The following is a 23,482-nucleotide window of genomic DNA, read 5'->3' on the forward strand; positions in this document are numbered from 1 at the left end:
GCTTCTCTGCACCAACATCAGAAAACTAAAGACACCAAAAGAACTAAGAAAGCTATGTCTTCAAAACAGAAAATTTAAGTAACAGATTTTTAACCCAGAATTCCTTACCCAGCAAAACTATCAATCAAATGAGAAATAGCCTGTTGTACAGTATTTCTTAGGAAGCTACTGGAAGCAGAGCTCCACCGAAATGAAGGACTAAACCAAGAAGAAGGTGTTGCGGGAGACAGGCATCATGAGAGAAGAAGTCTCTAGAATAAGGAGAAAAGAGTGACCATCATGCACCAGCCACAGAGAAATATCAACCTAGGTTAGAATCGATCCGAAAGCTCTGGGAGAAAAGCTTCTTCAAAAAAAAAGATAAAATTGATAGAATTCTTAAAGTAAAAAGAAAATACTGACAGGGTAGAGTTTGCAGCTGAGATAATAACAAACACATAAAACACACACACACACACACACACACACACACACATCCCCAAAAGGGCCGGTATTTATGCCAGGGAAAACAAAAGGTATACAGTAAAGGAAAAGTAATCATGTCTGATGAAGGGCTCTGCTCTAAACAGCGTATGCTGTCTTAACGTCATAAACATCGAAAGCGGAGCTACACAAAACCACAATATAAGTGTACAGTGGGGATATGGGGATGCAAGGTGAACGTGTATGGTGGGAGTCAGATGGAGGAGAAGGAAACCAAGCTAAATTTTCACCTTGAGAAGTCAACAGATAATACCTCAGACTACAAAGGAAAACATGAAATAGCAAACCGAGCTTGATGTTTAAAGATATAGAAGTATATTTCTCAAAAATCAGCTAAAAACTTTAAATGACTATCCATGACCTTTGGTTCTCCACTCTAGTCAACCTACACTGCTCATTTCCATGGCCTGAAGCCAGCTCATCATCGAGGGAAAGGTTTACAGTATGAAATGAGTCACCATAAATCTTCTACAGCCACTAGGGAAAAGTCAAAGCAGGTAGTTTAACTGTCCCATAGCAGTGACCTCTTAGTCTGTCCATGCTAAAGACAATACATGACCTTTCAAAGTGCTGTGGTAACCATTAGTCAATGAATAATTTTATCACTGCCTCCTCCTTATGATTTTCTTTCCCCTCAATAGCTATACTTCTGATCACTCAGCACTCAACAATAAAACTTAAAAATTAAAGTATTTAACTATCATCTCTAACCAGGAAAATAAAAACCACCATATATGAAAAGCATACTTCAGCTTGGTCTAGATCCACAATGCTACCTGAGAGCTAACATGATCTATTTCTAACAGGAAATGGGGGGGGGGGGGGGGGGGGGGAGGAACTGAACAAAAGAGACACAATAGGTGATTCAGAACACTTTCCAATTCTTTCTAAAACAGATATGGCCATGGCTCACCTTAACATACTCCATTATGACTGTCAAAACATAAAGGACCCAGCAGAGTAAAAACATTTCTAGATTTCTCCCATTACCTCTTCTCCATTAGCCCAAATAATCAAGAAAAAAAATGAATAACCAAATATGCCACTATGATTAGAATACAGTAAAAACTGTATATTTCTTAATTATGCTAAATATTAAATTTTAGCTGTTCATATGTTTTCAGTGAGAAAGCCTGAGAAATGTGCAAAGTGATTTCCCAGTGGGGAAATATTTAACTAGGGGAAAAAAAAAAGACTATTGTTATTTGGTCCTGCCCCATTAATATAAACAGACACTTACGCAGCTAAGATTTAAGTAACTAGAACAGTTTCCCAGACTCAGCATTTTTTACCTCCCCTTCCCTTTCTCTCTTCGTTTTTATAGTTACAAAGAAAACTGTCCAGATTCATTTCTGGCTACAGAAATGGGGAAATCCAGCTCCATAGAACACAATCATTGCACAGTGTTCTAAAAGTTCTTCACTGAATTTTTTTCAAAGTTCAAGCTAAAAAAACAGAAGTTCATTTTCACCTTGGAAATCGAACTTGAAAGAAAAATGTGACCTCCCAGAATTTAATTCCTTCCAAGGAACTCCCTCAAGAACATAAATTGTTCAGACATAGCCACTTGGGGAAAACATTTTCAAGTCATGTTTGATATGTGAAGCTACATGGGACTTGACAGGAATAATTTTTAACAAGCTCAAGTCTGTCTTTTCTTTACATGTTCAACACGAATTAAAAACATGTACTTTACCAAAAGCTCGCTGGATTCTATAAACAATTCAGATCCTTTTACAGAGAATGCACAAGGGAAGTGGAAAGGATCTGTAATGCTTTGCATGTTGTTTGCTTAAAAAAAAAAACAAAAACCCACAATCTTTGAATAGAAATCAAATGTAAATGCATGCCCATATAAAACAGAGGTAAGTAAAAGAAAAAAAAAATGAAGTGGGCTTTTCAAACTGACAAAACTGTTACCCATTTAAACACTCCTAAAAACATTTTAAAAGAGCCAGTACAAGCAGCCTCTTACAAACAGATATAAAAGTTCTGCATATACCTGCCAATTGCCCTACATGACCCTGCAGGCCACCTTCCCTCAGCTGGCCTGGAGCTCCTACCTGGAATGAACATCCACAGCCAACATTCTGGCTGAGTACAGGGTCTAAAGTGCTCAGTCCCACGCACCCACACTCCCTGGAAACTCTCCTATCCCCTGCTTCCCAAGCTTTACATGCACATGTCCTGCTATCGTAAAATCATGAGGTCTATCTCCCCCTAAAAAAAGGAATTTGGAAGCCTGATCTAAGTCACTCATGTTACGGAGGAAGCCAGGGTCACACAGCTTAGGGAATGGGATTGGGAGGACAGAAAACTGTGATCTTGTATCCTGGCTGTCATTTCTAATCCATTTTGCCATAGAAAATTCTTCCATGATGATTAGGCCCTGCAGCGCAGCAGGTCTGGGTATTGATAGTTCAGGAAGAACAGATTTTGGGGGGTGCTGCCCTGTGCCTGGTTATGCTTTACAAGCATGGTTAGTAAGAGGAAATGTATTTGTCGGTTTAAAATAACTTACAAATTAACTTTTGTAACTTGACAAGTTTCTAAACTACAGATTACATGTGTAATAAAACCAACTCATTGGAACTCAACAAACCAAAACCCCTAACTTGATTTTATCTGATCTCAATTTGAAAAGAGGAAAACAGCATCAAAACGAACTGATATCAGAGATGTAACCAAAACACCATTTTTAGAGAACATGCTGAATAAACTGAATCCAATATTCTAGATTCTCAGAACTGAATTATCAAGATGCCCAAAACAATGATCTTAATTAACTCTCACATTAAGTCCAATTATCAAACCTAGCCATCAGCTATCCAGAAAACTCATTTAACCACAGCACACGCACACTCATTAGGAAATTTTAAGAGTTCGATCAAATAATTAAGTCCAAGCCTTTATTCCAACGTCTTAACTTTATGTTTAGATTTTAATACACTCAGAAAAAAAAAGGTAAAAAAATAGTTTTAAAAAATAGTAAGAGGCAGTCCAAAGTACCAATTAATATTTATTGTTCATTATGGGGTAGGCACTGTTCTAAATATGTCATTTTATCTGTACAACCATTAGTATGGTGCCAATTTTACAGAGACAAAAAATATTAAGCACAGAGAGGTTATGTAATTTACTCAGGGTCACACAGCTAGTGAATCTTATCTCTTAACCGCTATGCTCTGCTGCCTTTTATCAAACTGCTATAATTATCTCTCATTTCTCCAAACTACAATGGATTATACTACACTAACAGCTACTTTGTGGGCAGATTATTAACTAAGGAAGTAATCCATGGAAAAGATGCATTATATCAGTAGAGCAAAGTAGGATTCAGCTACCAGCAACAGAACGCCGACCACTCAGTACGTTCACACTGGTATATTTTTCTGGTGTTTATTCAAATGTGTATGTCCCATCCACAATTAAGATTTCCCATGTCTGCCTAAGGTTTTCCTAGTTACGTCTTCTAGGAGACACTAAAATATCGAAATGGGGGTTTTATATAATCAGTATTCAGAGAGGATAATCCTCTCTTCTCAGATTTTGTTTAGAAAGTATGTCCCTACCCTGTGATTGTGGTGAGTCACCTCCCTGCTCTCTGGATGTTGTTTAAAGTTCCTAAGGAAAGGGAAATCAGAGAGGCTGCCTTCAACCCTGAGGATGAGGAACAAACCCAGGGGCTGGGATACTCATCTCCAAATACTCATCTCCCGCTAGCCAGCATGCCTCTAACGCACAAATCGGCAGGGAGCCAACGATTCTTAAAGCAAAACTCTCATTGTTGCACAGTAACGAAGCATTAGTTCATAAACCCATAGTGTCCTGGACCATATGGTCCAGCTTCTAGAGGAGCCTCTGGGGACTCAGCTTTGGCAGCCCCAGTCGCAGCCCTCGAACCAGCACAGGCCGCAGGTCTCCGAGCTGACTCACCTCCCTGGCTCTGCAGACTGCTGAGCCTATCCCCACGGACTCTGATTTAGGAGGTCTGGTGTGGGGCCAAGATTTTGCATTTCTAGCAAATTCCTAGGAGATGCTCATGCTGCTGACCCAGGAATTACAACTTCAGAACTGCTGATTTAAGTTCAATTCTTGGCTGGTGCCACCAGAAAGCACCACATAGCTGAAGGTGTTCGCCATCAACAGAGGCAAACGTTCTAGAGAGTGGAGGGAAGGCCAGCCAGTCTCATCCTATCCTGCATCCCTAACAAGTAAACTAAGGAAACCTTGAGGTACAGGCTTGAGATAGTACTTTACAATGTTACAACATTTAAACATGGCAAGCTTGGGGAGAGAAGGGAAAGAGAATAGTCTCCCCTAATAGAGCAAATAAAAATAAGCCAGACATTGAGTGGTGCCAGGGTGGCTCAGTTGGTTAAGCATCCAACTTGTGATGTCGGCTCAGGTCATGATCTCACAGCTTGTGAGTTCGAGCCCTGCATCGGGCTCTTTGCTGACAGCTCAGAGCCTGGAACCTGCTTCGGGACTCTCTGACTCTTCTCTCTGCCCTCCCCCACCTGCGCTCTGTCTCTTCCTCAAAAATAAATAAACAATAAAAAAAAGAAAAACAGAATAAAATAGAAAATACTGATCAACTCAGCCCACCTCATTAATTTTTCGATATTAAAATGAACTTGAAAATTCACCAAAAAAAGAATGGCAATCATTCACATAAAGTGTTAACACAGAACTCACCTATGCCATATTTTGTCTCTACCCCTTAGCAGTTGTATGACCTTGGGCAAACTACTTTACCTCTCTGTAGCCACTCAGTAAAATCAGTAAAATGGGGGTGGTACTATGTATCTCCTGCAGTTTTTATGAGGATTAAATGAAACTGGCACATAGTAAGTATCCTATAAATGTTAGCAATAAATGTTATCCCATAAATGTTCATATGAATTATTTTTATTGAGCAGACCTTGCAATTTGCAAGCAATATATTTAGATTATGTAAAATATATTAATGGCCCTCAAAGACATTTCTCCCACTTCCATCATGCCTTCATTCCCTGCCATCATTACCATGGGTGAATTTGCTCAGTCCCTCGATGTTTCTATAGACTACTAATTTTTCAATTGAACCACCCAACATTTAGAATAAAAGGAATAAGTTTAATCACCATCTTCCCATAAAACAAGAGCCAAAGTTGCAGCACGAGATAGTTGACAGGTCGTTGTTTTTTAATCTTGTCGAGCTAAATCTAAACAGACACGTATGTTGCAAGGGCAGGCACCAGCCAAGGTGAGAAACCTAGAGACAGATGTCTGATTAAAGTCTTGGTAAAGCGGGAGGGGAAATGGGTTATCTGTTTCTTAAAGGAAAAAGAGAAATGTAACTTCTCTTTAAAAAAACAAAGCAACATAATTCGTTAGCAAATAGGCATACTACTCAGCTAAAGAACCAATAAGGAGAGGACACAACCAACCATCTTTTGACTCAATGATCTGTTTGCTGTTAGGATACAGAGAACTGTCACTGGGGGTCAACAACCTTAGATACAAAATAGGGTTAATTCTTCCAGAAGATGGGGATGGCATCAGAGACTTAGCAATCTACTGGGCTGATAGAAATTCCAGCACATCTCCTCCTAGATGCTACCTTATGAGTGCAATTTACGAGCTCACAAATAACACAGAGAAGAATCTCTAGGGAGCCCCAGAAGATAACAAACCTCTGTCCACTTGATAACTCTTGTGTAAAAAGACTTCAGAAAACAGCAAAAGGACTTCACTTGGGAGCCCACACAAAATAAGAAGCTGTCAGAGAGATGCACCCTAATGCCTCTCCTCTTTAAAACAGTCTCTGGATGTCTATGACCTGGAGAAAATTCTCACAATGTAAGCTAAGTTTTAAAAAATCAGGACACAAAACTACTTATAGAGAATGATGCCCTATGTTCCATTAAAAAATGTTATCTGTTGCTATATTTAGATATAGAGCCAGTCATATAGATATATTAGCAAAAAAAAACCACAAACAAACAGGAATTGGACACTCTCTGGGTTGTGATACTTTTTCTTCTTTACATACTCTGCATTTTACAGGTTTGACCTTTATGGTGAATATACACTAATCTTACAATCAAAACTATTTTATGACCTACTTCCTAAAAGTTAAGGCTTTTTAATGTACTTTTACTTACACAAAACTTACATCATAGGTTGTGTTATGTTTCTGAGGCTACACCCATGAATAATGTGTAATTAGTCATTTCTGTATTAATTCAGTGCAAACCTTTCGTCTTAAGCAGGTTAACAAACAGGAAAAAAAAAATGACTCAAATGACCACAGTTGCTTCCTCCACGTGTATGTCACGTCACTCTGTCACTCAGTGAAATTAAAATCCCAAACAGACTTCATGATCAGATGCATGTATTTAGCCAATGAAAACACTATCTCAGAGTAAAACATTCACACCAAAATTCAAATGCAGCCCTATAGTGGTAAGAGTCCCCTCCCAAGCCAGGAAGTAATTCACATTCAGCATGCAGGATATCCAGATAGAAGGCAGAAAATGCCCACTTTTAAATAGACTCAACCTACACTGTGTTGCTACAGACATTTAACACAAGTCCCTCCTCCTTTTTCCTTTCTTAATAAAGGAAAAGATTAATCATCTCTTGGGAAGCTCCTATTTAAAATATACCTAAAATGAAAGCATTGGCAATAAAAAAAAAAAAAAAAGACCTTAAATTAACACTCTATTTCAATGTTAATTAATCTAATTTTTACCAAATGATTTGCATTTTCGGACCAAAAAAAAAAATGCAACTTCACAAATAGAAAAAAGAAACTGGCTAAGAGACATACGGAAAAACAGTGAAAATAATCTCTTTGAATTATGTATATGAATAAAGAAGAACAGGATAATCCTGAAGTTATGTGTATGGCAAATGGAAGGAAAATAACATTAAATAGTATTTTTATATTTGCATGAAGAAACTGGAAGGACAAGGAGAAACTAATAAAAGTGATTATTCTAGCGGGGGTGGGGGGAGATAGCAAAGCAGATAGGGGACAGAAGCAGGAGACTTCATTGCACAGCTTTTTGGATCTGTTTTTTCCAACAATGTAGATATATTGTTCAATAAATTAAATGAAAACTGATGCTAAGATGCTTGGGGCTGCATCATGATTTTCCGGCAAACTCAGCCCTCACCTAACGTAGAGGTAAAGAGCACTGGCTGTGGAGTCAGGCTGCCTGGAGCTTCTGAACATGCCACAGGCTAAGCTAATGGGTATGACTTGGGGAAGGGGGGGGGGGGTGGGGGCAGGCAAAGCCCTTGCCTCAGTGATGGTCACAGTGGCCAGGCCATGAGCTGGGAAACCACAGTGCTCCTCAGCAGTAGCTCTCAGATGCCAAGAGAATGAGGCATACACAGCATAGCATCTGCTTAGTTCAACTTCCTTTGCTACACACGGTCTCTGAGCCCTCAGAACGTCTCATTAGACCTCTAATACTGTCACACTGAAAGCCCCCATTCGATTTTACCGTGTGGCACTGCAATTTAAACCAGCACATTACCACGTAGTCCTCTATATACTGCTGATAACATCTTGACCAGCTTTTATTTTTAATTTTTTTAATGTCTATTTACTTTTTTTTTAATATGAAATTTATTGTCAAATTATTTACTTTTGAGAGACAGAGACAGAGAGAGAGAGCACACACAAGCAAGCGGGGAGGGGCAGAGAGAGACGGAGACACAGAATCTGAACAGGTTCCAGGCTCCGGGCTCTGAGCCGTGAGCATAGAGCCCCGCGAGGGGCTCAAGCTCACAAACCGAACCGTGAGATCATGATCTGAGCCGAAGGCAGACGCTTAACCGACTGAGCCACCCAGGTGCCCCTTGACCAGCTTTTAAAATCAGAAAGGGAGCTGGGAATAGAGGAAAGTATAACAGAGGACATCCCTGCTGGAATAACCTGAAACAGTTGTCTGTCCTCCCAGAGCAAGATGTTGCTTTTCTGCATGCAAGGAAGTTTCTTGTAAAACAAATCAGAAGAATAAGTCAAAATAAAGCATTACTAAAAAAAAGAAAACTCCACCAACCCACCAGGAAAAAAAATCTTCCAAATTTATATTTCTTTCCAGAAGGTTTATATTTCTTTTCTAGAACTTAATTTTTAAACAAAATATGCTCTGAACATTTCAAATCAGTATTTTACATGTGTGGGAAGGCCTCTGTCCACATGCTTACAGGAAGGTCTTCTGAGTTAGATATATTCTAAAAATCCAACTTAAATTGGCAATTAGGACTTCAGAACAGATTTTCTTTTAGAAACAATGTCACAAATAAATGAACTTTATTTGTGTTCACAAAAAAAGTGAACTTTATTCCTGAATATTTTTTTAATTTTTTCTTAATATTTACTTTTGAGAGAGAGAGAGAGAGAGAGACAGTGTGAGCAGAGGAGGAGCAGAGAGAGAGAGAGAGACACAGAATCTGAGCAGACTCCAGGCTCTGAGCTGTCAGCACAGAGCCCAACACGGGGCTTGAACCCACAGCCTACGAGATCACAGCCTGAGCCGAAGTCGGACGCTTAACTGACTGAGCCACCCAGGGGCCCCTATTCCGTACTATTTAGTTACGCATCTGTTCATCCACGCAAGACTGTAAAGTACCTGTCTTATTCATCTTTGAATCCCCATAACTTAGCACCAGTACAATATCCCAAGATACATCTCCCGATTGGACGAACATATCCTGCCGCCCTCCACGGACAAGATTCCTAACACACAACAGAGACCGGTGTTTCCAAAACTTGGTTAATCAGAATCACCTGGGGGTACTTGTCGGCCAGGCGTGTTCCTGGCCTCACCCCAGACCTGATGACTCAAAATCTCCAGAATCGCGGGGAATCTGTTTTTAAACAAGGCCCTGGTGTGTGTGATGACTCAGAAAGTGTGGGAAACACGAGATGAATGAAATAGTGCTAACATGTGCTCCGAGTTCCAGGATGCCCAAGGAAAGCCGAGGTGTGAGCCGAGCCTCCCGGGCTCTGGGTGGGAGCATGAAATCAAGTAGCAGCAGGCTGGGCAACTGAGGTAAAGGGGAGTTCCTCCAGCTAGGAAACCAAGTGGGAGCTGAGCGGGTGTGCAGCTCCTACAATAGGAGGAAATGAGGGTGAAGAGGGCTCCGAGAAAGAGGACATACACACAAAGGCCCCGAGAGAAGGGCTCGCTCTTCCAAGCCTCCTGTAAAGCAGAGGGAAGCAACAGCCCTTCACACATTGCTGTCAGGAACCATGGACGCTTTCAGATCCCCGGGCAGAACACTCCGGTTTTTCAATCAGAAGGTCGTTTTTGTTTTGTTTTTTTAATGTTTATTTGTTTTTGAGAGAGAGAGAGAGAGAGAGAATGAATCCCCAGCAGCCTCCAACACTGAGTGCAGAGCCGGACGTGGGGCTCGATCCCACGACCTGAGCTAAAATCCAGAGTCGGTCGCTCAACCAACTAACTGAGCCACCCGGGCGCGGCCAGATCAGAAGTACTTTCGTGTTCATCACCGACACCCGCTGTCCCCTACTTTGGGCAGCTTTCACCACGCAGGCTCCAGCTGAGCAGCCTCACAGGGGTCGGCCGGGGTAACAGGCACACATCAGTGCACACACAGATGCTAACTCGGCCTTCTCAGTCATCTGCACAACAGGAAATGTTAAATACACGTTAGCGACACGCCAGGAGCTGTGAGAAGTGGCTTAGATGCGGGTCTCAAATTTCTTAGCCATCTACTGAGAGGTTTCAAAACAAAAAGAGCAAAAGACAGGGGCTTACTCCCTCAGATACGTGCCAGGACTTCGCCACATCTTCTTGGGGTCAGTTTTCCTCATCTGAGGGCACAATGTCATGAGTCCAAGAGAGACAGCACCGCAGGATTTCAAGAGGGACAAGCCTGCCGTAGTTCAAACCCCAACTCCCTCGCTTACTAGCTGTGAACGTGGGTCAACAAATGACTTGTGCCTTAGCTGCATCACCTGTCAAACAGACACAATAACAGTATGCACCTCCTAGCGCTGTTGTACACACAGTAGACCCCCCTCACCCGCGGTTCCGCTCTCCACGGGTTCGGTTGCTCGCCGTGGCCGCAGTTCAGAAGCGGGCAATCCTCCTCCTGACACATCTTCAGAGGGTCAACGGCAGCCTAACACGATGTCAGAAAAAAACACAGTATGCACAGGGTTTGGTACCATCCAGGGTTTCAGGCCCCCACTGGGGGTCCTGGAAGGTCCCCCCCACCGCAGATAAAAGGAGACTCCCGTATTAAAGAGTCTGGCCTAGAGTAGCTGTTGGCGTTAGCAGGCAATACAAAGTCACCAGAAAGCCCGATACCAAAAAGTTGGGATTGCACTCCTACAACCGCGTTGATGTTAGTAACGTCATTTTTTACTTGAGGGATGCTAAATGCTTTGACAGACTTGTCATTTGGTCCACAAGGAAAGGGACTGAGGCTGGGACCCCCAGGGCCTTTTCTCAGAAGAGCCCTCCCTCAAAAACAGAAGCTCCCTCTCTTCTGCTACATTTGTCTAAGGCATTGCTACGGTGCTCCTTCCGAAAAGTGCCGACCACAAAGGTAACACGTGAAGGCAAGATTACCATCGTCACCATCCTGTTGATTCTGAACTTCAAATCCTGCAGAACTAATCTATCCCAGGGTAAAAGTCAATTTGAGGAGAAATTAGATAAAAAAAATAAATAAATAAAAATCACTAGGTGCCTAGCTAGGTATAAAGCATTTTATTTTATACCTAAAACTTAATTTTTTAGAAGACATTAAAATGACAGCCCAGGGGCGCCTGGGTGGCTCAGTCGGTTAAGCGTCCGACTTCAGCTCAGGTCACGATCTCACGGTCCGTGAGTTCGAGTCTTGCGTCGGGCTCTGGGCTGATGGCTCGGAGCCTGGAGCCTGTTTCCGATTCTGTGTCTCCCTCTCTCTCTGCCCCTCGCCCGTTCATGCTCTGTCTCTCTCTGTCCCAAAAATAAATAAACGTTGGAAAAAAAAAAATTTTTAAATGACAGCCCAAGGAAAGCACTGCATCATTTTTTTTTCTGAATTTTCTTCCAAAATATTAAAAAACTCAAATATTTCTCTCATTAAAAAAAAATTATTTGCTAGTCTCAATGCAGAAGAAATTTTAATATTGGGTTTTCCTCTTATATACAGGGAAATTAGATTATTGCTAGAATCACGTTCCAAACCTAAACGTAGGTAGTTTTTTGAACCAGGTAAGTGTATTATACCCAAGAGTCAATAAGTAAATTGATGTTTTGGCTTAAAAGGACACTTTCACAATTACAAAAATAAATAACTCTCTTGTAGAAATCTGACATATGGCAAATGCATTTAAACTACAATTCTCCTTCCATAATGATGTTAGCACTTTTTAAAGATGAGGAGGAAGCCGTGACCCCTAACCCCTCAAGACATCAAGCTCCATGAACTCCATGTGGGTTAAATATGATTAGAAAGAGTCCCTATAGTCATGAAGAGTTTATTTCATAAACACACACACACAAATGTTTAAATCCCTAATCATAAGAATCAGAGAGGGATTATCATCGATCAGTGATATTTGCAAGTCACTACTGATCAGTGATATTATACTAATATCAGCAAATAGTAACCCCTCATCAGAATCACAAAATGCCAAGGTAGAGGTTATTTTAGTCAAAGTCTCTATTTAAGGAAACTAATGCCTGGAGGTGTTGAATAAATTAATCGGAATCTGCCACTAGAAAATGGCAGCAGGAAGTCACATTCCAGTCTCCCAATTCTCAATCCAGTGAGACCTCCTGTCCATTTCAGGGCACCTCAAAGCGCGCTAAGCACACGGCGGCATTGGTTACACATCCCGAAGCTCTGGCTCAGTAAGGCTCGGGAAGGATCTGGAAATCCGTAACTTTAACGAGAGTTCTAGACAATTCTCAGTGTCAGGCAAGCACAGAAAACACTGCTTTACTTCATACAGCCTCCTTAACCTGAGGCGCAGCCTGACTGCCTAGCTACTGTCAGTTTCTGTCAATACATTCAGGGGCCCTCCAGGGATTAGAGGGGGGTGGAAACCACATTCCGACACCAACACCCTCCCTAGCATGTGGTATGTTTCAATGAAAGCAAGTCTTAAGCCAGTTTCACCAGAAATACAAACACTTTATCAGCAGGCAGGCAGACACAAATAGAACCACACTACCTGTTCTTAGAAGGGCAGTGAAGTCTCCACTCTCTGTCTTTAGAATTCTGACAGGCACCTGCATAGAAGGCTAATTCTGAGGAAGAAAGACATTCTGACATCAGGACAGCCAACCCTCTGGTTGGGACAGTCTGCTGTGATGTAGGACAATGCAGCTAGACATCTAGAGCACCATCCAGCAGTATTAGGCTATAGCATCTGTCTAACACAGGCACTGCAAACTCACATCTTCTTCATGTAAAGACAGTGCCTATAAAAATCTTTCTGCCAGCCAACTATCTTCAACACCACTCATCTCTCCTATAAAAATTGTATACCTTTGGCTCAGGTCATGATCTCTCAGTTTGTGAGTACGAGCCCCGTTGTTGGGCTCTGTGCTGACCGCTCAGAGCCTGGAGCCTGCTTCAGATTCTGTGTCTTCCTCTCTCTCTGCCCCACCCCTGCTTGTACTCTGTCTCTGTCTCTCTCTCTCTCTCTAAGTAAACATTAAAAAAAGAAAGAAACAAACCACATAGGGCTTGAAAGAATGAAACAGGCTATGAGGTTGGGTGCCTACTGATTTCTGCAAAGTTTGTTTTGACTGTTTACAGACCGGAGAGACAACTATCCACATTTCTAGCTATTACTATTTTCTTTAAATCTTTTTTTTTTATGTTTATAGAGAGAGAGAGAGCACAGGGGCGGGGGTGCCCATGAGTGTGGGAGTGGCAGAGAGAGGGGGCAGGAGAGAATCCCAAGCAGCCTCTGCACTGTCAGCCCAGAGCCAGCTGGTTACGGGACTCAAAATCACGAACTGCAAGATGATAACGTGAGCAGAAACCAAGATTCCAATACTGAACCGACTGAGCCACCCAGGCACCCCTACTATTACTATTTTCAATTAAGCACTTATTTTGTCAGCAAAATTAATGAAGTTTGGCTTCTAGGGAAAGGAGCATACTAGTGCTTCAGCACAAAACCTTAAAAAGATAAGAGTTTATTTTTTCATTTGTTTTTAAAGTTGTTTGTCTTGTTCATGTAGATTTGGAGCCATGAGTATTATAGTCCCTCCTGACGGTTCTTCTCAACAGTGAGCACTAAGAAACCAAGTATTGGTTCCATTCAAATATGTACTAAGCTATTCCATTCCAGGCACTGTTCTGAGCTTTGAAAAAAAACAAAGATGCAGCCACCCTTGACCTCAAGCAGCTTGCTGTCTAGCAAAGGGGAGCAGAAGTGAATACACAATTTCAGCCCATGCTGGTAAATGTGGTGATAAAGAGATACACTGGAGGCCCATAATGGATGCTGTTGGGAGCACTCCTTTCAACCTGGGGATGTCGGGACAGCATTAGGGGAGTCTTTAAAGATCGGTAGGAGAAAAAATAATGTACGAACTCTCCAACTTACGACAAAAAGTTATTTGGGATAACTACCTGTGAGATTTCGAGGAACGGCAAACCTGATGATTTATTTCTTAGAATCATTGCCCACGGCACTAAAATGCTGTTTCCGTATTACAAAGATAAAGTCCCCATGTTTTTGAAACAGCTGCACTCGTGCCTTTTATTATGGCAGAGACCCATCAGGCAAGGCAATATGCAGCATCTCCCCCTGCAGCTCAGGCTTCTGGTAAACTCTTTAGTTCCGTTACTTGTTCCTTGGGAGACTTGTTAAAAGGGTTATCTGACAAGAAGGATGAAATTAACAGTCACAGTCATCCTTTGGACTGTTTGTGGAATGTATCTAAACTTTGTTCCTATTTCCCACGTGACCCTAAAAGGAAGGGACATATGTTGTGGGACCAGCAAGTGAGCCAAACAGAAGGTCTGGGCTCCAGGCCTGGCTGTGCTATGAGCCCACCACACAATTAAAGTGAATCACTTCACCTCTCAGACTCTATCTCCTCCCTCGTTGAGTTAATGAAGTAGATGGCCTTCACAGTCAACTCCAAGTCTAAAAGTCTACGTGCCCATTCTAATGGAGTACGTTATTCGGAAGACCTGCCTAAAATGGTACCAAAATGATTTCAAGATGTAGCTTTCACTTTAGGAACAAATTTGAGGCATTTTTTTAAAACCTAATAGAAGTTAACTAAAACGAATACATAGGTGTTTCACTGCTCTTTACCAATAAAAAAATTAAATGTGTGAAGGTGAGAAACCAAAAACTAATGTCTTTACAGTTCAGCTTTCTTCTCTATACATACACTTCCATGCTCACACATAATTACATTCCATAAAAGCCTTCTTTCTCCGTCATAAAAAAAAAAAAAAAATGATGAGCCAGGTTTTCTGGTATAAAATCAAAGCCATTTAAGGTTCAAACAAACTTATGAAAAGTTTTTAAGAGAGTTATTTCAGTCGCTAATTAGGACAATTTTAGTTAATTTAGGGCACTTGGGCAGTTTCAGCTTTGAATATTAGCTGATTGGTGCACAGGCACACAAAGAGTAATGGTTAAATGCAAAACAAAACTAGCAAAAGGAGGAGTTCTTGACCGTCAGGGAGGTTTTTCTTGTTCTTTAATTCCCACAATAGATCAGTTCACCTAGCAGTCAGATCTGCCCCATCACATCATTCCTCATGGGTGAAATTCTCATTCACCCACACAGTCACTCCACACAAAAAAGACATAGAAGCAATGAGGCATGATGAGACTCCACTAGGACAGTATATCCGGACGCAAGAGGTCATTATTCACAGTAAATAGATAGATTCCGTCCAACAACTTGATGAGACCACCTTGATTTTTTTCCCCCTCATTTGGGGGGTTGGAGGAGGAGGAAAGCTCTCCCCAGTTGGGAACTGTCCACAACTTAAAAGGATCTGACAACACGGTGAAAGAGATGTAAAATGTAAAGTCATCACATGATAACTTCACAACGTGGAGAAAGATGCACAGCAACAATACGTGAACACTTCCGGTTTTAAGGTAATTAAAGCACAGCCAAGTTCTTCCAGCAAGGGAAAAAAATGGAAAACCAGCTATTTGAGACGGTGTATGAAGTGACGGTGAGAGAGACAGTATTTCATCCAGAGCTGTGGAAATCTAGGCTCGTGTTCACCAACACCTCCCCTCATAGCCTGCAATCCATCAACGAGCTCCAATTTATTCTTTACACTTAGGATTATGACCAAGCCCATGTACTAAAAGGGGAGAAACCACACAAATATCACACTGAAAGTTTCTCTGCTTTGGGCCAGCAGGAAATTCCAGTTACTTCATTCACTGGGGCTAGTTAAGCTGCTGAAATGAAACCGGTGCTTGGAGAGATCACTACGTCAGGACACAGACTTGATTTTCAGGATTGGAGGAGGTCAGGCAAAGATGAATGGGATTCAGTCTAAACTCAAGGTCAAGGTCCTTTGAATCACAAAGGGCTCGTGGGGTGGGAAGGCAAAATGGCCCGAGCACACACACACACAGGCGCGCACACACACCCCTTCACTCAAAGTCTGCATACTTTGATTTGTAGGTAAGAGCGCCGGTACGCGGTAGGCAGAGAGGCGACCAGCAGCCCCAGCGCTCACTGAGATCCCCTAAGGTTGTTACAGAGCCTTCCGGAGTCTCCAGGACTGTAATCATTCTATATGCATACCTATATTGCACCCTGACTTCTCGTATAGGCTACCTTCCCCTGACCCTTTCCCACGACCTTGGCTCCTCCTCTGTCTACAGCGCCCCCGGGTCTCCTCTCTGCCTCCCACACACACACAGGGAAGGACCGGGCAGGGGGACGGGCCAGCCCGATTCCCACACTCCGCGCCCACTCGTCCAGAGACCAAGAACCTCCCGGAATCCGAGAGTCTGAGGGCGCCGCACCGGCTGCCACCTGCAGCCGTGCCCACCCGCGAAGCCGACCCTCGAAGGACGCGAGGGGTCGGGGGCTCCGCGCCGCGGCCCGAGAGCTGACCCGGGGCCGCCAGGGGGCGGGAGAGAGCAGCTGGCCCGGCACCTCCCCACCTCGTTCCCCTCCCCCGACCCGCCGGCCACTCACGGATTTTCACTCGGCGGTGGTCTAGGCGCGCGGCGGCGGCGTGCAGGGCGTCGAGGCGGCGGTGCAGCGCGGCGGTGCGGCGGCCCAGCGCGGCCGCCTGGCCCTCGAGCTCGCCGAAGATGTCCCCCGCGCAGCGCGACAGGTCGGCGAGCTGCGCCAGCAGGCAGACCAGGGCGTGCGAGCTGACCTGCTCCAGCGAGCGGAAGAGCGGCGCGCCCGCGGCCCCGGCCGCCTCGGGCCGGCGCAGCCGCGCGGGCTCCACGGTCCTCTGGTGGAAGGGCATGGCGAGGGGCGGGGGGCGCGGGTTCGCGGCGCCGCGGGCCGCCCGGGGCGAGCGCAGCCCTCAGTCCACCCCCCGTCGGCGCGGGGCGCGAGTGCGCATCCAACACAAAGGAAAGTCCGGGCAGCGGCGGGGCGCCGAGGGGCTGCCCGGGTGGCTCCTGCCGCGGGGAGGAGGCGAGGCGGGCAGGAAGGACCGACCGACGGACGCGCGGGCGGGCGGGGGAGCCCGGGCGGCCGCGGGGAAGGGCTCCGGAGGGTCGCAGCCGCGGCTGCCTGGGGCCCGGCCGCGTCCTCCCACCGCCGGGGTGCGCGGGGCCGCGCGGCGAAAGGAAGTTCAAGGAGCAGCTCCTGGGCGCGGGGCGCGGTGGCCACGGCGGCGAGTGGAGACGGGAGTCCCGCTCAAGTTTGCAGGGAGGCAGGAAAGAGCCGGCGGCTCCTTCCCTCCCTCCCGATTGGAGAGGGAGGAGGAAGCGGGGGAAGTGCCGCCGACACCGGGCGCGAGGGAGGGGAGGCGAAAGAAAGGAAAGGGGGAGGAGAAAAGGGCCGGCCCGGGGAACCACCTGCGGCTCTCGCGGCCGCCGCGCCCAGCGCCTGAGGGGAGGCGGCGGCCCCGCGCCCCAGCGGGGCTCGCCGCGGCGGCCCGGGGCGCACGGTCCGGGGGCTCCCAGCTCGCCGCCCCGCTTCCCTCCAAAGCCCACGGGCGTTTGGGCAGAGCCCTCGCCCGCCCCCGGGGCCCGGCGCGGGGAGGGGTGGAGCGCAGCGCGGGCGCCGCGGAGGCGGAGGCGCCGGGGACCGCGCGGCGAACCCCGCTCGGGCTGCTCACCTGCGCTCCGGCCCGCGGCGGCCGTGAGTCAGGCGCGCCCCGCCGCGCGAGGAACGCTCGGGGCCTCCGAGGGTCCCCCGGGCTCTCCCAGCCCCACCTTGGAAGTCGGCCAAGGCTTCTGGCGGCTTGGGTGGACCCGAAGGAGAACATCATTAAATCGCACAGTGGCCAGGGGGTTCTGTAGCCGACTAGGAGTCCGAGTCCCCATCCGATAAAACCTCTGAGGACCTCTTTTCTGAAGGGCTTCGAGGGAGCTTTTCTTAGCAAGTTGGCTCTCTCTCCTCCCACCGGAAAGGTTCTTGGCTGGGAGTTTCTCCTCCCAAGCCTGGGGGTGGGGAGGTTGGGGAGTAGCAGAAGGGGACCAGAAGCTGGAAACCTGAATTCGGTGCCTGGAAGATGCTTAAACTAACTGCTATTGACGCGATGATCGGGGGACAGCCCCCTAACTCAGACCTTAGGGTTAGAAGTATTTGAAGAGACTGAGGCCACATTCCCAAAGCTAAAATCCTACTGGTCTCATCGCTACGTTTGCCCAGAAAAGGAACCTAGGTTCTTGGGTTTCTGCCCCCCAACTGACCCACACTGCTGTGCTGTCGGGTTGCAGTTTGGGAACCAGTCTATCAAAGCTGTGCTTGCTGACTGTACTAAAAAGTGGATTCTGGGGCGCCTGGGTGGCGCAGTCGGTTAAGCGTCCGACTTCAACCAGGTCACGATCTCGCGGTCCGTGAGTTTGAGCCCCGCGTGGGGCTCTGGGCTGATGGCTTAGAGCCTGGAGCCTGTTTCCGATTCTGTGTCTCCCTCTCTCTCTGCCCCTCCCCCGTTCATGCTCTGTCTCTCTCTGTCCCAAAAATAAATAAATGTTGAAAAAAAAAATTTAAAAAAAAAAAAAGTGGATTCTTCTCTCAGGGAGACACGAGGAATGCAAGACAGGCAAGCCTGAGAGAGCAACTTGAGATAAAAATTTAGTAGGCAGAAATGTCTTGGGGTCTTTTCCCGGTCGTCCAGCAGCAGTTTCCTGATCACCCTCTCTGACCACCCTCGGGGTTGTTAGGAGGCACAAAGGAACTACTGCTCTCAGTGACAAAATGGCCTTGAATCCATGAAGCACTGTATAAACGGCAGGTACAGTATAAAGGTGTGCGGTTTCCTCAAGAAGTGTTTGTCCGGTGCCTGTTGAGGCATTGGCTAGAGATGCGGTAATGTGCACAGCTAGCTGCATCCCTGCTATCATGAGGCTCCCCGTCTAGTGGACCACAAACAACATTTCAAAGTCATATACCGTATAGTTCACCTACCTAAAGTGATATATAGTTCACCTACCTAAAGTGCAGGGGCACCTGGGTGGCTCAGTCGGTTAAGCTTCTGACTTCGGCTCAGCTCATGATCTCACGGTCCGGGTCCGTGGGTTTGAGCTCGGCGTCGGGCTCTGTGCTGACAGCTCGGAGCCTGGAGCCTGTTTTGAATTCTGTGTCTCTGTCTCTCTCTGCCTCTCCCCCGCTCACACTCTGTCTCTCAAAAATAAAAATATTTTTAAAAATTTTTAAGTGTACAATTCCGTGTTTTTTAAAATATATTCCCAGTGTTACGCAAACATCATCACAAAATCAAATTTAGAACGATTTCTAGATTGTTCTCAGTCGAGTTAAGTGGCAGACTTTGGCTTTGGTCATGATCTCTCGGTTTGTGAGTTTGAGCCCCACCTTGGGCCCTGTGCTGTCAGCGCTGAGCCCACTGTGGATCCTCTGTCCCCCTCTCTCTGCCCCTCCTGCCCCCTCAAAAATAAGTAAACATTAAAAAAAAAAAAAACAATTTAATCACCCCTTCATTCTCCCCCTCCCAAACAGTTCTTTTTAGCACTCACTCATCTTTGTTTCTATGTATTTGCCTCTTCTGAACATTTTGTATAAAGGAAATCATAAAATATGTGCTGTGTTGTGTCTGCTGTTGCTTAGTGTATGTTTCAAAGCTCATCCATGTTGTACCATATAACAGAACTTCGATTCTTTTTTATGGATGAGTAATATTCCATTGTATGGATGTTCCACATTTTGTTGATTCGTTCATCCATTGAGGGGCATTTGGGTTTCCACTTTTTGGCCATTATGAATACTGTTGTGAACATTCACGTACAAGCTCTTGTGTGCATACGTTTTCAGTTCTGACAAAAACATACCTAGGATTAGGTGACTATGTTTAACTTTCTGAAGAACAGCCAGACCATTTTCCAAAGCAGCTGCACCATTTTACATTCCCACCAGCAGTGTATGAGGGTTCCACTTTCTCCACATCCTGACCAACACTTGTCATTATGTGTCTTTTCCATCATAGCCATCCTAACCGTTGTGAAGTGGTATCTCCTTGTGGTTTTGACTGAGATTTCCCTGAGAGCTAATGATTTTGACGTCTTTTCGTGTGCTTTCTGGCCACTTGTTTAAGGAAATAACTTCCATCTGGAGAAGTGGCTGTTCAGATCTGTTGCCCATTTTTAAATTGGGTTGTTGTCTTTTTGTCATTAAGATGTAATAGGTCTTGGGGCGCCTGGGTGGCTCAGTCGGTTGAGCATCCAACTTCGGCTCAGGTCATGATCTTGCAGTCTATGAGTTCGAGGCCTACGTCGGGCTCTGTGCTGACAGCTCAGAGCCTGGAGCCTGCTTTGGATTTTGTGTCTCCCTCTCTGCTCCTCCCCACTCATGCTCGCTCGCTCTCTCTCTCTCTCTCTCTGTCAAAAATAAAACATTTTTTAAAATTTATAAAAAAAGATGTAATAGGTCTTTATGTAGTCTAGATACATGTTGTCTATCATGCATAACCTTTACTGCTCCAATAGTCTTGTGGTTAAACGTTGTTCTTTATGTGTTCGTCCTCATCCCTTGAACTTGTTTCTTAGTCTGGAAAGATGTAGTTTAACCACATAAACTAATATAAAAGGAGCAAGGACATGTTTGTAAATTTGTAAACCTGAGGCAATATGACTAGATTTTTTTTTTTTATCAAATGATTTCACTGCTCCAGAAGCTGAACTGAAACTCTATACGTTACCAGAACATCGAATAAATAGGATTCATGAAGAGTATCCATAAGAGCAACTTAAGTTCTTTTTTTTTTTTTTAATTTTCTTTTTTCAACGTTTATTTATTTTGGGGACAGAGAGAGACAGAGCATGAACAGGGGAGGGGCAGAGAGAGAGGGAGACACAGAATCGGAAACAGGCTCCAGGCTCTGAGCCATCAGCCCAGAGCCTGACGCGGGGCTCGAACTCACAGACCGCGAGATCGTGACCTGGCTGAAGTCGGCGCTTAACCGACTGCACCACCCAGGCACCCCAGAGCAACTTAAGTTCTATTGCCTACTGTCCCATTAACAATCCATTCTAGGATGATAGTTCTTCCTCTTCACCTGAATGACAGTCCCATAACTATTCTGTTCTCTCGGGTAATTGGGAATCCTACTGTTATTCTAGGAGATAAGACATGATCTCAATTCAGTAATTAAAATTACTTGCCCCATTCCCCAGCAGGGACTTTCTCTGGGCAGAAGTCCGGGCATGGGGCCTTGGGCCTCTCCACCTCACCCTATCCCGGCCAGCTTGCGGACAGCGATATGGAGAGGGATTCATGGAGGGGCAGGAAAGTTTGTACTAGACCAGCGCTCTGACAAAAGGGCACCACACCCTCTGGGCCTGGTGGATATTGGCATTTTCTGTGAACACTTCCGTGGCCCCTTCCTGGGAAGGCCTAACCATTATTTCCTGAAATAAGGCAATGAATTCTCTTGAACTGCTCATTCGACCTCAGTCTTGGTTTTCCTTCAGTCCACTCCACACAGACTCTTGCCACTGGGGTGACCCTTTAGGGATCCCTTTTAAAATGACCCCAGGCTGATCCCCTACTGTGGACCCTACATACCAGGCATATCTACGAGGTTCATGGTTAAAAGGTAGAACATTCACCAGCCAGGCATAGCCCTCTCTCTACTCTGCTGCCATAGAATGTAGAAATTTCCTCAGGTGGAAGTCTAGCACCCACCCGCTGTTGGCCAGCAACGTGTGCCAAGCGCTCAGAGGTCCCGAGGAACCCCTCCTCACTGGGCTTGGTATTAGATGCCAGTGTCCTTGCCCACTGTGGAGGAGGAGGAGGAGGGAAGAGAAGGCAGAACTCCCAGTGCAGCTCCATCCAAACAAAATCTCCCCAATCTGCAGCCACCTCACTCTCAGACCCTCTGTATGAATGAGAATCTAGCCAGCCCTCCACCATTTGCTTTGAGATTTCCACGTTGTGCTCTCCATCACAACTCATCCTGGCATCCAGCATCTGTCATTTCCTGGTGCATCAGTCACAACTGACCATTTAACATTCTGGAAGGTAAGAGAACAAAACATTATGCGAATTTATCCCAAGAAGAATTGAATGCCAGCTACTAAAGGGAGGTGGGAAAAGAAAACAGTTTGGAAGAGAAGAGGTTTGGTGTGACCGGCCTTTAGAGTGTCTGATGGGCGGGAAAAGATCTGAGGGGGGAATCCACAGAGGAATTGGGGGCCGCGGAGGTGACGCTTAACAATCATGAGAAGAGATGTCCCAAGAGCTGATAGGTGAGTGTAAGGAGCCATGAACAGAGAGCCAAGGTCCAAGTGAGGGAAAGCCCCCAGCCAGAGGGCAAGAGAGGAAAGAAGCATTGAAGGAAACAGGGAAGGAGGAGATCTGAGGGGTGATTCACCAATGCGAAGGGTAGAGGCATAAGGGTGGAAACGCGAGGGAGGCGTTTCTGGCAACCCCCAAAAGAGTGATTACGTTATGACAGTAAGGACAAAAGCCAGATCTCAGGCATATGAATAGAGAGGGTATACATGTGATAGAACTAGAACATTCACGGAGAAAACTGCCTGAAGAGAAGCTCAAAAACTGGTTAGATGAAGCAGTATTATTAATATATATATATATACATATATATATATATATATATATATACATATCCCCTCACAATGGTACTTGAAAACCAGATATGGCTGAAACTGCTTACTCTGTTGGGCCATCCTTCCTCTTTCTGCCGACAGGACTTAACTTGTTTACCAGTATGTCCAGCCTCTTGACATCAGTCATAATTTATCTAGCCCTTTCTGTGTTGACAGTGATTAGTCAGGTGTGGCCCAGTTCTAAGCCAAGGAGTTGTAAAGAGAATCAGGAGGCTTCAGCAAACATTTACCTCCCTAATGAGAGGAGGTGGAGAGGAGAAAGGCCGTCTCATTCTCATCTCTGTTCAGACCCCCGCCTTGCTGCCTTTGGATGCACTCGAGTGAGGATGGGGTGTTTGGAGCTACGGCAGGATTTTGAGACCAGGAGGGGCAGACCAGAAGAATCAAAGCCATGTGCAGATACTGAGCTTACCCAACAAGGATGACTACACGTGCTCGTAACGTAGAAATCCCTGTGGTCCGGGGATCAGGAGCATTAATTAGCATTGCCTGGGAGTTTGCAAGAAATACAGACTCTCAGGGCCCACCCCAGGCCAACTAAATGAAGATCTATATTTTAACAAGTTCTCCCAGTGATTCAGATGTATTTTACAGTTTGAGAAGCACTAGCTTAAACTTCTATTGGATGGGTTTTTCTGTTACTTACAGTTGGATACATAGGAATTTATAAGGTGAAGAAGTAAGTCATCAAAGGATTGAAGATTCTGAAGAGATTTAGATGGATATGGAAAGATGAGACCAAGAATA

General features: G+C 45.3%; 1 protein-coding gene across 3 annotated transcripts in view; it reads right to left on the reverse strand.

Moving 5' to 3' along the window:
- Positions 1-16,959, reverse strand: part of NHSL1 (NHS like 1) — a 242,504-nt gene extending 225,545 nt beyond the window's left edge. For all 3 annotated transcript variants that reach the window (XM_043592454.1, XM_043592453.1, XM_043592450.1), the window contains exon 1: positions 16,662-16,959. In XM_043592454.1, the coding sequence (XP_043448389.1) occupies positions 16,662-16,944 (283 nt within the window). In that variant the 5' untranslated portion in view covers positions 16,945-16,959. The remainder of the gene's footprint in view (positions 1-16,661) is intronic.
- Positions 16,960-23,482: the final 6,523 nt, after the last annotated feature.

This window comes from Prionailurus bengalensis, chromosome B2 (assembly GCF_016509475.1).
Source record: "Prionailurus bengalensis isolate Pbe53 chromosome B2, Fcat_Pben_1.1_paternal_pri, whole genome shotgun sequence".
Lineage (NCBI taxonomy): Eukaryota > Metazoa > Chordata > Mammalia > Carnivora > Felidae > Prionailurus > Prionailurus bengalensis.